The 13,414-nt window shown below is 37.5% G+C and overlaps 1 protein-coding gene across 1 annotated transcript in view; it reads right to left on the reverse strand.

The window, feature by feature from the left end:
• Positions 1 to 4,706: 4,706 nt before the first annotated feature.
• The window catches only part of LOC143027710 (uncharacterized), a 622,840-nt gene continuing 614,132 nt past the window's right edge, over positions 4,707 to 13,414 (reverse strand). The window contains exon 7 of the mRNA XM_076189179.1: positions 4,707 to 8,354. Within this exon, the coding sequence (XP_076045294.1) occupies positions 8,275 to 8,354 (80 nt within the window). The 3' untranslated portion in view covers positions 4,707 to 8,274. The remainder of the gene's footprint in view (positions 8,355 to 13,414) is intronic.

The raw sequence follows: 13,414 nt of genomic DNA on the forward strand, positions 1-13,414 counted from the left end.
GAGATAAGGGTGTTGATAAGTTCCGACTTCCATCTCACAGGAATACAACGTGCAAGCTTCCGTCTCTGGCCCCTCCCGAGGAATGAGAAAGCAGAGGCATAAATTGTTTTAACGTAATCCTCGAGTTCAATAAAGACCAATAACGATGGGAAGTGAAATCGTGCACAGCAGTAGAATACACCATGAAATTCGGAAAAAAAGTTCAAAGGTGTTCTATATACGGACATCAAAGGAAACGGGATCAAAACAATAATAGAATAAGCTTACTAATTGCTTGAGGATATGTGTTGCTTGCAGAACAAATGAACAGATTCTGAATCAGAGCAGAGAAAATAACATCAATACCAGAAAATGAAGTGATAGGAGTTAGGGAATGGGAACGAATAGAAATAAATCATAGTGCAAAAGACGACATAAGAGGGTCGCACATACAAGATAGAAAAAAGTCTGGTGACGTAATTAGTAGGATCAAGACGAGTGGCATGTAGTGAAAACAGGAATAGAGAAAATGAGAAAGCAGTAATAATGAAAAAGAAATAGAGAGTATTACAAGGAATTAATTGCAACACTTGAAAAAATCTAAATAATTTGTTCAAGATGAAGTTCCATTTTAACGTTTATTTCAGAAATGGAATCGTGACAAAACTGATTCTCAACACATAAAGACCCAACTCCATCCCGAGTCTACCTCTTGATTGTATAAATTCGTCTAGCATTACTCTGAAAATATATAGTGCACATTATCATGTTGAAAGTATTCACTGGTAACACAGGAATACAAACTGAGAAACTGGAAGTGAGCATATATGCTCTAAGCCGAGTGGAAATATGAGAGTAGAGAATGGTGAAAATTGATACAATAATGCAGCTGGGTGTCGTCGTGTGACGATAGTTCAATTAATTTCACATGAATGAAGAATAAAAAGTGTTTATGGGATATTTGATTCGTAGGAAATTAACACAGTACACAAAGCTTTTTCCGTCTAATAAAGGGGTAGTCCTGACAAAATAAAGACCTGAAAAAATCATTATCCTGGTACTACATGAAAATAAGGTGTCAGTCTGCCCTCGTGTAAATTGAATATCGATAGCTAGAATAAATATAAAAGGCAACACTCCTGAAGGATTTAATTGAGACACATTGTAAGCGGCTGCTTAGTGAGAGTGTTTCATGGAACTGAATAAAATCACATGATGGTAGACAAAACACAGTACATGAATCGAAAACGCCCTCCAATGGTTTTCTTCTTAGTGTCTGTAGTCGCTTTCAAATATTTCATTCATTTGATTGAGAACCCCAAGGAGGAATAAAATTGTGTAGCGCTACTAAATTGATTTGTTGAAGAAAAAAATTGTGTTTAATCCCTGAGGCTTCGTTTCTTGGAGTAAAGTTTTTATTCGTGAAGTCGACACCTGGCATTAATAGTGTTAAGAGTTCGAATTATTTATGTGGCTCCACGTAACAGCTTGGATCGCTGACTTAGGAAGAGGAAGTTAACTCGTTAAGACATTTGTTTCTTTCAGTTGAGTAAGAATTTTTGGCTTTATTTAGAAAAAAATGTAAGGAAAATACCTTTAAGTTTAAATCGTGATAATTGTCGTTAAGAAATACAGAGTTTTCTAATCTTAAGAAAAATAGTCTGGCCCCAGCTATAGCAACTATCAATAGCGAAGACAAAATAAGATAGAGAATTAAACTGATATACCGTAGTCTTTAGTCTTTTTAGTCGAAGAGAATTTTTCAGTCTGAATAAGATAGTTATATGTCAGCAAGAATAAAGTAACAGTCGGTTGATTATCTTATAGGATCAAACGATAACATTGGGTGAGATTTGTTGCATTTAAAATTTTGAGATAAGTTTCAGATGCCTTGAGATAAGATTACCTATAGACTTTAATAGCCGACAGGGAATTTCAAAATTCCAACACCTATACACAAGGTAGCCCGGCGGATACCGGGGCGAACTCATGACCAGGAGTCGTGAGTTCGATTCACGGAACTAGCTGCATTCTTTTTTGGGGAGTTGACCCAAATGTTGGCCTGATATGTATATATATATATATATATATATATATATATATATATATATATATATATATATATATATATATATATACATATATATATATGTATGTATGTATGTATGTATGTATATATATATATATATATACATATACATATATAACATGTGTAAGTCCTTCAATTGAAAACAAGGCTGCAATTGACAGAGCTTGCCTAACCAAGGGTTTCCCACTTCTCTTTCGTGGATGTAGGATGGCGAATTAAATATACAGGGCTGCCTCCACAAGAAAGAACACTTGGTGGAGGTGTAACCATTACTAACCATCACCTACTACACACGTGATCCACATGCATACCACAGAGCATCCGCATTCAGCGAGACTCCCCTCTTGGTTACCTTGCTTTCCCTGAACAACCACCTAACTGCATACATCTAACGCAGCAGAAATCAGACAAACAAGATATTGCTGCCAAATGTCACCAGACAAACCCATTAAACCCCTTTTATTATACTGTACATGCCCCTATTATATTACCCATAAGCTAATATATATATATATATATATATATATATATATATATATATGTATATATATATATATATATAACGATACCCACCAACCATACGACTAACCCCCATGTATAGAATAGCAAGACTAACACCTTTACTTACGACAACCCACTAACCCTCTATATTAGCCGACGGTAATGTAACCAAGAGAGGAGAGCTGGGCAGGTCAAGAGCCTGCCAGCCAGAACCTGGCTAGGTTAAGTGCCTGCCAGACACAGGTCAAGGCCCGGCACTTTACTGCATTTTGGCCACAGGGCCCATATATATATTCTTTAATATCAAACCAGATTACTTTGTAATAAAATAAAAGAAACTCCGGTTTTGGAGTTTATCTCGCCCACATTAAGTCCACCTTACGTAACCAACAACAATCACCAACCAAAAGGGGTTACAGAGGAGAGAAAGGAACAAAATTTATGGCTGAAGTAATTCGACCAATTCTGCTGAGAGCTGTTGGTATTAAAAGGGTGGCTGCATGGAGCTAGAGGAGTCCATAGAATATCTAAAATAGATGTGAAGGAGCCAACATCAGGTCGCATGTAGCTGCAGCCGAAGCGTTTGAACTGTTGGAACAGGTAAAAGTTACTGCTGGGAATCTGAGAGATGTGTGGGATTTGAATCCACAACTATGCGAATGTGAGATCATCATGTTACTGACTATCAGCGCACACTCATGTAGAATATGAAGTTATTTTTATATAATTCACTGATTTCTTAAAAAATAGAACATTTCAGTAGACTTAAGATTTTTAGCTACTTATGAAAGTTATTTTCACATCAGCTACGTCTTGCATTTTGAAGCTGTTCTTCATAGATTTGAAAGTATTCATTGGAAGATTCCAATGAGTGCTGAAGCGAAAAATGTATCCTTTAATTCCAACTGCTATTTTGCTCCCATTACTGTATCGTAGGCTTTTGATATTGAGAATTTCAACATGAAACAACAAGAATTTACCTGATTCATCTTGCAAGGTATACTCCACAGATAGTTAAAGATACTTGAAAGGAGATCACAGTTGTTGAAATATCTCAGCAAAATGACCTAAGTTTATGTGGTGCTGCAGAGAAAAATAATTAAAAACAAACACGCACACACTCACACAGATGCACACACACACACGCACACACACACACACACACACACACACACACACACACACACACACACACACACACACACACACACACACACACACACACACACACACACACACACACACACACACACACGCACACGCACACACACACACACACACACACACACACACACACACACGCGTGCGCGCGCGCGCGACTCGTGGTGCAGTAGTTAGTGTTCCCGGCCGCCACTACGGTGGTTCGGGTTCAAATCTCCATGGCTGAAATATTTTTAGTATCACTGCGATGCGAGTCGTTACTCCAACTCTCGTGGGCGGGGAGATGGGGGTTGCGTGTAAGATCACAGCATTACCCATAGATCGGTCATATATAAGCTCTAAGCTCTCTTCCAGCAGGGAAGTAGCTGTCGATCACGAGTCCGACACGTGATCCAAGACCATGGTGAATCACAGATGAATCAGACGTAAACTCACGCTAGCGCGAGAAGGCACCCAGACCTGCACATACTGTACACGCGCACGCACAGTAGATCCTCATAATTTCTAAATTATTATTAAGATATTTCTAAGTCTTTCTCCTTCATGACGTATCCAAATCTGCATAGAACTACATGTCATTTGTTAGAAATATTCACGCTTTAGTTTCACTGTGCAGGCACAGGATGAGACCATATTATGTATTATCTTAATTAGCTTTCTAAGATCACCATATGATAACCCGAATTTTTATATAGCGACCACAATCTCCAACTGTTTAGAATAGTAACATAACCTTGCGGGTCTAATGACTCATAAGGTAGACATTACTATAGCCATCATCAAACTGCAACGGTGAAACCGGACACCGTGACACCGGACTTAAGGTTTAGGGCACGTGTAAATAAAGAAGCAATAAACTAGCAGTTTGATATCGCCCGTTGTCTCATATTCATCTGGTAGTGTTCGAGGAAGGCCGTTCCCTTGACAATGGAAAGACCTTGTCATCCAATTAAAAGGAGAAGAAAAAACACACTAATGTATTTCGTTTCCCAATATTTACTTAATACTTCATACATTCATGGTTTTCGGGCAGAATAAACAAACGTGCTTTTGTGGGATTGACTTTAATGCTAACAGAAACTTGTAATGATTTTTATTTGTAATAAATCAACATAGTGATTGGTACTGTATAGGGATTTTCTTAACCAGGGACACGAAATTGTGTTTTTATCTAGAATACTGGTTTAATGAATAAACGCGTTTGGTATATTCAGTGCAAAAAGTTTAGCTTTCTTTTTCTGTGTTAAACAGTAATAACAAATTTATCAATGTTATTTCCGGGTAAAACACATTTTCTACAGAAAAAAAGAAGTGGATTAGTGATTACAAACCAAGTAATTTTGTGGGTGTTATCTAGTGAACCTGAATTGGATTTCTAAATATCTGAAGAAGCAAAGTTAATACTACTAACGAACTAATCAACGTTCATGGTATTGGTACTCAAGATCTGGTGAAAAGCCAATAACTAAAGTTTGTCTGGTTCTTTACATGTTGGACACATACTGCTGAGTTTCTAATATCACTGAATCTACTCAGCGCACTACCATGAAGGAGACGTCCACATAGCAGTCTTGCTGAAAGGAGAGAAACGCTAATTTTAGCCTCTCCTTTAGCATCATTTTTGGCCCTTTTTATATGTTATCTACATCTACTTCTTCATAGCCAATCGAACACCTTTACATGTACATTTTTAAGGTTGATTTCTCTCACCAATTACATATGACATTTTACATATCACCAAAAATTTCGTCGGATAGCCATCACTCTGCAATAGCGGCATCAGTTCTTCATATCAAGTGTTTGTATTGCACAATATATAGGCAGAAGTAGTGTTTACACATGTAGTTGTACAAAACATCAAATATTACACTTTTCCTATTTGCACATTACTAAGTAACACATTGGTCGTCTCGAAAAATAATGATTCATTGGTTCATCAAGACATCTGAATGCAATCAATCACTCACGAATAGCACTTGAACACGGCGCGTCACTTCTTGGTCGATTCGTTTTATTTTTTCAATAAAATGAGAAACTGATTTATAAATGGAAATAATTAGAAAGTTTGAATAGTTGTTCTCGCTTTGTTTGGCTCTCGGTTCTACTATCACTACACCTTGCAATTCTGATGATAAAGAAAGAGTTTATGTTAGGAACAAGAGTAAAAATTATACTTTACAGGAAAAGCAATAGGCATAAAATCATGATCACAAACTTAACCTATATATATTTTTACATTAAAATAGAGCTTTTTATGGCCAACTGAAAATATATCTATTTTATAATATAACACACACAGATATAGTTTATGTGACAGCCACGTCTATCTTATATCTACAGGACCTTATTCAACTACGGCACCCATTGTTGTTTCGGAGCACAAAGATAAACCAAGAGTTCTTTTATGATGTCATTATGACGCCATCGGAATATGGAGGGTGGATATAAACATCTTTCCTGTGACTAAACTACATCAGGCAGGCAGGCCAGACACGTCCAACTATGGAAGTGCAGAGTGCGTATTCTCATTAGTCATCGTATTAGCATTATTATTTCTAGGCGTCTTCTTTCACACATCGTACTCATTGTCCTTAAAAGAAAAAGGCCTCAGCAGCTGATTGGGGTACCAGGGCAGCTTGTGGAAAGGTAACAGAGGCCAGCTGTAAAGTGGCACAAACATCCACTGATAGTGCAGTTACAGATGGTGAAAACATCCACTGGGGTAAGGACCGACTGCGCTTGACACAAACAGCCACCTGTAGATGGGGCAACTCCAGGTGGTATAGGACTCCGTTGATGTTTTGATGGTGCGCAGCTACTCATGGTGCAAACAGACGGAGTAACTACAGATGGTAGAGATGATGTCCTCTAGTAGTCAAAGCTACAGAACGTGTGTAAGTCCTTCAATTGAAACGAGGAAGCTGCACACATTGCAAGCATCCAGAGGTACATGCAGCAGCTGCAGATTGTACAAGCATCCACTGGTATACAGAACAACCGCAAATAACAAGCATCCACAGGACAACTGCAGATGGTGCAAGAATCCACAGATACATGAAGCAGCTGCAGATACTGGAAGCATCTACAGGTACACGGAAGTGGTGTAGATGGTACAAACACCAGCTGCTTCTCATCGTCTTAAGAACTACGCTACACTTGCTCAGTTCCTTAGACTTTTTAGATTCAAAAGACAGCTCCTGTTTCGTCTTTATCGTCATCATCGTTAATTTTCTCTGGAAGAGCGTTTGTAGAAGAAAGTGGAAATATCAAAAGTTCTTCAAAATACGGTAGAGAAACTGGAAATCTGGAATCTACATCTAAGATAACCAAATATTGCACTCCCTTGGTCAGATTGTATAAGGCTTGATAACTTCACCTCTATTTTGTTACCGAAGTAGAATCTTTCTGGCACTGCTGGACTTCTTGTTTCCTTATTGTTGATCTTCAAAAGCCACATACTTCAGTAATTTTCCAATATTCTGCTTTGCTAACAGCAAGCGTTTAACTTCAATCATCCCACTCACACTGAAGAAAATGTTCATTCATTTCTTCGTACGCATTCGGATCACACGTGGATCTTTCCCACTGCTATGCACAAAGATTATCTTCAGATAACAACGTTGATCATCCCCATGTATTTTATTTTCCCTGAATCGGTTCTTCTTGCACTGTATCAAAAGGCAAATCAATTCATATTCACTTAGTGTCATTATCTTTCATCCAAAATTTGAAAGTTTCTTCTACTTGTCCTCACCCTCCTCCGAGACCTCCAAACAAGGCGGACCCAACGCACTCTGGGTTTTATTCAGTCAAAACATATATATGTTTTCTTTGACACAGGATGCACACATATTACCAGCTCGTTTCAGTGGAGATCCATCCACTGGATGCTCACAGAAATTTGTAGTATCACACCTGTTTTGTTAAACACCCAAGGCTCACTTTCCTACGGCACCAATAGTCATTCAATGGATTAGTATTGTACTTCAGTTCAACTAAACATACTTTTAGTGATTCTTGACCGATATAATTTCAATATGAAATAACTATGCATCAAATATTTCATAATCCACCTGCAGACATTCCTAACAAAACCCACGTTCCATTTTCTTTCATCCACGATGAAACACGCAGGGGTAACATTAGCATTTACAAAAGGTCAAGGTAGAACTGCGACGGAGAGACTGCATGTGTTTATGATAACGTGACTATGAAACAGCATCAAAAGAAGGCAGAACGGTTGAAAGAAATTTGGAAAGGGTAAATGATGGTAGTTCGCTGGTGTGACAATTTCAGTCTTTTGGTCAGGGCGATGGTAGTGGCGATGGTGGTGGTTGGTGGGCTGGTAGGTATGGTGAAGGAAATGTTGGTATTGGTTCCTCGAAGGCTAGGTGATGCTGATTGGTGGAAGGGTTGATGACAGGAATCTTGCAATTACTTTAGTGTTCAGTTCCCGGTGGTCAGATTCTATTTTTGCTGTTTCGACTCTGTAGAAAGAGGAGAAATAAAGACGAAGACGGAGGAGAAGTCTTAAAGATGATTTTTTACACAGCCAGATCTTGAAGGATGAAGGTAAGGAACAAGGCGAGGACGAATAAGTGACAGCTGCCTTTCCATCTCTTTCCTGAAACAAAGCAAAATAAAAGACATAAGTTTTTTCCTCACATACCATATACACACATAAACATATAAAATTACATCTGGGGGAGTCTCCACATGATGACACTGTACTCCAAACTCCGAAGACATTCTCCACCACAATATCCACCTTTCCCTGTCCCAACTAGGATGCCCTGTCGGATGTTACTATGATAGGCATGGGACCTTTATAGATATTTAGCTCTGGTTTGATGGCTGTCAATGACTTTCTGGGTGCTGTAATGTTACTATAAAGTATCAATTAGTGATATTATTTATCTAACCTCTTCGCTACCCTAGGGGTCGTAGAAGCTCGGTTCTCTGTGTCCACCTGAAGAAGACATTGTTATATTTGCAGATAATTATACCAGTATAGTATTAGTATTTCTATAACATTGGGTTAAAAAAAATAGTAAGTTGTATATGTTTTTTCAACAGAATTAGGACCATTTTGCACCGGTAAATCCAAAAATGACATAAATTTTTCTCAACCAGGTCAGGTTTTTATGGTAATTTGATTTTGAAAAATCTGATCTTCTGACTAAATTGATTACATTTTTGTGAAGTTATCAGTTGATTTTAGTTAATATTTCGTACCTAAATGTTACAAACTTTAATTTCTGTGTATTGAATAATATATATTGATTAAGGTAAGTACATGTAAATTGAACATTACGTCGTCATTGTGCAAAACTTAGGGCATAAACTTTCATTTCTTCGAACCCCTCGAATGTTCAGCTTCTGGGATGTCTCTCTTGAGTCCAACAGTAATTAACCATCATGACTGCATCCCAGCGTCCCTGATACCTGGTCTCCATCTCTTTTATGTCTTAATGAAATCCCACTGATCATCACTCATTGATCCCAGATTCTCAAGAAACCGATCCATATGTGAGAATAAGTAATGCATTTTTATGTTCATGTTGCATCCACGGTTTTCGAAAGCAGTCAGCATATTGGTGATAAGTTATGCATAGTTCCTGGCCTTGTTGTTGCCAATGAAGTTCTTCACGACCAGTACAAAAGCCTTCCATGTTTCCAGCTCCACTTCGTTTATGGAGTTTTCAAATTCAGGATCTCTGAAAAGCTGACGGATTTGAGGACCATCAAAGATGCCAGCTATTTCAAGTTCTCTTTGGTTAATCCTGGAAAAGTATGGCATAAGTAAGTGAAGCAGGCATCATCCTTGTATAGAGCTTTGGTGAACTGTTTAATCCAGCAGAGCTTGATGTGCAGCGGTGGGAATAGTATCTTATCTCTGTCACCAATTTCTCCCGCACAAGCCAGTTCTTCTTTGTGTAATGTTGAGCAGTGTCCCTATTCTCCCACATGCACAGAATTTTTTATTTGGACTGTTGTCCAAATAAAAAATTCACCATCTCCAGGTCAACACAAATATGCCACTCATGGTGATCATTAAAAAAAAAAAAAAAAAAAAAAAAAAAAAAATCTCCGGCACATACTTCACCGTTCCATACTTCTCCTTCAGTGTAGTCGAGTGATAAATGGGTACAGAGGCAAACTGGTTGCCGTTGTGAAGCAGAACACATATCAGCGATCACTTACTGCTGTCAATGAGCAATCTCCAATATTTGGGTTCATGATGTGGCACTCCAAGCTTGTACAGAAGCTGAACAATATCTGTACAGTACACCAAGTCCTTCTCTTCAATGAAAAAACGGAGGAACTCTTGATGTCTGTTGTGGTAAAAGGTGATGCGAGCAATGTCAGAGATTAGTATGTTTCCTATCAATCTGGATGCCAATAGCTCGACAGAGGACTTTGACAAGCTAAAATAGCGAACTAGATCATTTAGCTCCTTTTTGAAAAAAGGGTGTGGAGCATCATCGTTAAGAACCATTTCTTCTTCTTCTTCATCTTTCGGAACACTGGAGGAATCTTCGTTACTGATGTCAGAAAGTTTTCCAAAGACTTGTACTAGAATTTCATTACAGTGAGCTACAGGACGACGTGCATATTCAAGATCAGGATACTTAATGCTGCTTCGGTTCTTTCTGTTGATCCCAGTCACATCAGTATCGCAGAAGTAGTAGTGAGTGGCATGGTTTGTCGGCTCCCTCCAAACCATGGGAAATCCGAACTTCAGACAACTCTTCTTGCCTTTGGTCCACTGGCGGAGATACTTGGGGCATGACTTGCATACTATGTGTGGCGCCCAAGCTTTATCCTGGTCACCGAGTTTACTAACAAAATAAGAGTGGTAAGCACGCTTTATGAAACTTGTGACTTGATTCCTGTTACGTACAATGGTGTATTCACCGCAGAAGTAGCGGAATACACCCGGCTTATTTTTGCAAAATATTCTAGTCGAAGCCATTTCATTCACACACACAAAAAAAGTCATAAGTTGACACATTCAAAATCTTCAGAATTTGTTTGTTGTAAGAAATATGAAATAATTTTGTATCATATCACGTGAAAATACTTGTACATGTAAACATGTAAACCAAAACGTCAAAAACAAACATGTAGCTTACTTCAGAAAGTTGACCTGATTGAACCAAACACCTGTAGTTTTTGGATTCAGCACATCAAAATTATCCTAAATCAGCTAAAAATAGATAAATAAACAATACATTTGGCGTTCACCAGTGTAATCATCGCTACTAAAAGTTAAAGAGAATGCTAAACAATGCTCTTACAAAAAACACATACACAAACAAAGTCAGACCGACACCAGCACATACATATTTTACACTGAAGCCTTCTGTGTATCCTCTCTCCAAAGATGCCCCGGCATATATGGGTGAATTTGGGCAATGCCTGTATGACAAAAGAGAGGACCTCCACCAAAGAAAGGGCTGTTCACATTACCTGTACACTATGACAGGCGTCTTTATTTCCACATGAGGCTTGTTTTCGGTTCATTTGAATGGTACTTCGTCTTTACATAAATTAAAGATCAGTAGTAATGCAATTTACAGTGTACATGTAACATATGCAAGTTTGAGTCATAGTAACTCAACTAATTTTCATTCAGTGTCCGTAGTCTAAGGAATGTCTCTTATTCTAGTGATAGTGAAGGCAAAATATCCAGCTAATTCTACGTTTAAACCGTATATCGATTATCAACTCTTCCTCTGCCTTTTACTTCAAATCAACTTGACCGACATCTGGACGATCATCTGGCTCGTTGTGATTTGTGGTACAATTTACAGACTTCATTATATCGGCCACCATACAGGTTTGTTGTGACTAATACCAGATAATTAAAAATCTAGCTAACGCTATACAGTTTTATTCTAGCTAAACGATTTTTTTCTGGTTGACTCCAGACAAATATTTTTCTAGCTGGCAACTATTTTATTCAAGCTAACACGGAATAGTCTTATTATGATTTAGGTCAAACCTTTCCTTTTGAATAACACAAAACACTTTCACTCTATTGTCTAATAGAACTTAACTCTCTTACTGGGATTTAAATCCTCGCCTAAGCGTCTTGCTTTTTATAAGACGATGGCCGTACTATCGTGCCACCACAACCGTTCAAAATGGAACGACCTAGTTCACGGCCTATCGTTTCACCGAGGACACCTGTGTGAACACGGTTTGCACACACACACACACACACACACACACACACACACACACACACACACACACACACACACACACACACACACACACACACACACACACACACACACACACACACACACACACACACACACCACACACACACACACACACACACCACACACACACACACACACACACACACACACACACACACACACACACACACACACACACACACACACACACACCACACACACACACACACACACACACACACACACACACACACACACACACACACACACACACACACACACACACACACACACACACACACACACACACACACACACACAAAACACACAAAAAAAAACACCAAGCGCTTTCACATTCACACACACACAGGGTACACACTGAGGATGTCTGAATAGACGAAAGCGCTTGGTCATCAGTTTTTCTTTTTCCTTGGTGGTTTTTCCGCATATATATAGAATCACGAGTTTATGTGATTTCTCTTGCACAGTATATATATATATATATATATGTATATGTATATATATATATATATATATATATATGTGTGTGTGTGTGTGTGCGTGTGTGTATACACACACACACACACACACACACACACACACACACACACACACACACACACACACACATATATATATATAATATATATATATATATATATATATAAAATCGTCATTTTTAACTTCTCTTGTCTCTCCCTCCTACTCTTTTTAAATATCCTCTTTATTACTTTTACAGCCCCTTCTCTTTGGTGTGATATGTAACCCCAAGTGTGCAAGCGCTGATTGTCAACAACAAAATTCAAGAATTTTTTGTTTAGATTTTTATGTACCTATTTACTGATTCACTTATCTAATAATTTATTTATTTACTTCTTGATCTTATTAAGCTTAATCTTTTTTAATTTATATATTTATTCATGCACTTATATATGTATATATATATATATATATATATATATATATATATGTATATATATATATATATATATATATATATATATTGACTAATTCATCTGCTAATTAAATAGTAAATTAATAGATTCATTTTTATCTATTTATCTATTTTATACTTTTATTCATATATACTGTATATTATTTGTATATACATATGTTTATTTATATACTTATATATTCATTTATTTATCAATCGATTAATTGACTGATTGATTAATCTATCTGTTTATCTATTTGTTGATTTATATCTATTTACTGGTTTATCTATTAGTCTACTTATCTATTATTTTGTTTATTTATTTATTTGTTTATTCATTTATTCATCTATTTCTATATTCAGTTATTCATTTATTTATCCATGCCATTTTGCTGTATTCACAACTAACACGTTGGGATTAACGATGCGAAATTATTGTAATGACTCTTCCTATCTATTTAGGATTTCGTAAATGCCCGTAAGTCCACTGGCTTTAGGTTTGGCATTCGATCTTGGGACCAGATGATAGATCTTTCC

Source organism: Oratosquilla oratoria, chromosome 8 (assembly GCF_046742065.1).
Source record: "Oratosquilla oratoria isolate Oo_2021 chromosome 8, ASM4674206v1, whole genome shotgun sequence".
Taxonomy (NCBI): domain Eukaryota; kingdom Metazoa; phylum Arthropoda; class Malacostraca; order Stomatopoda; family Squillidae; genus Oratosquilla; species Oratosquilla oratoria.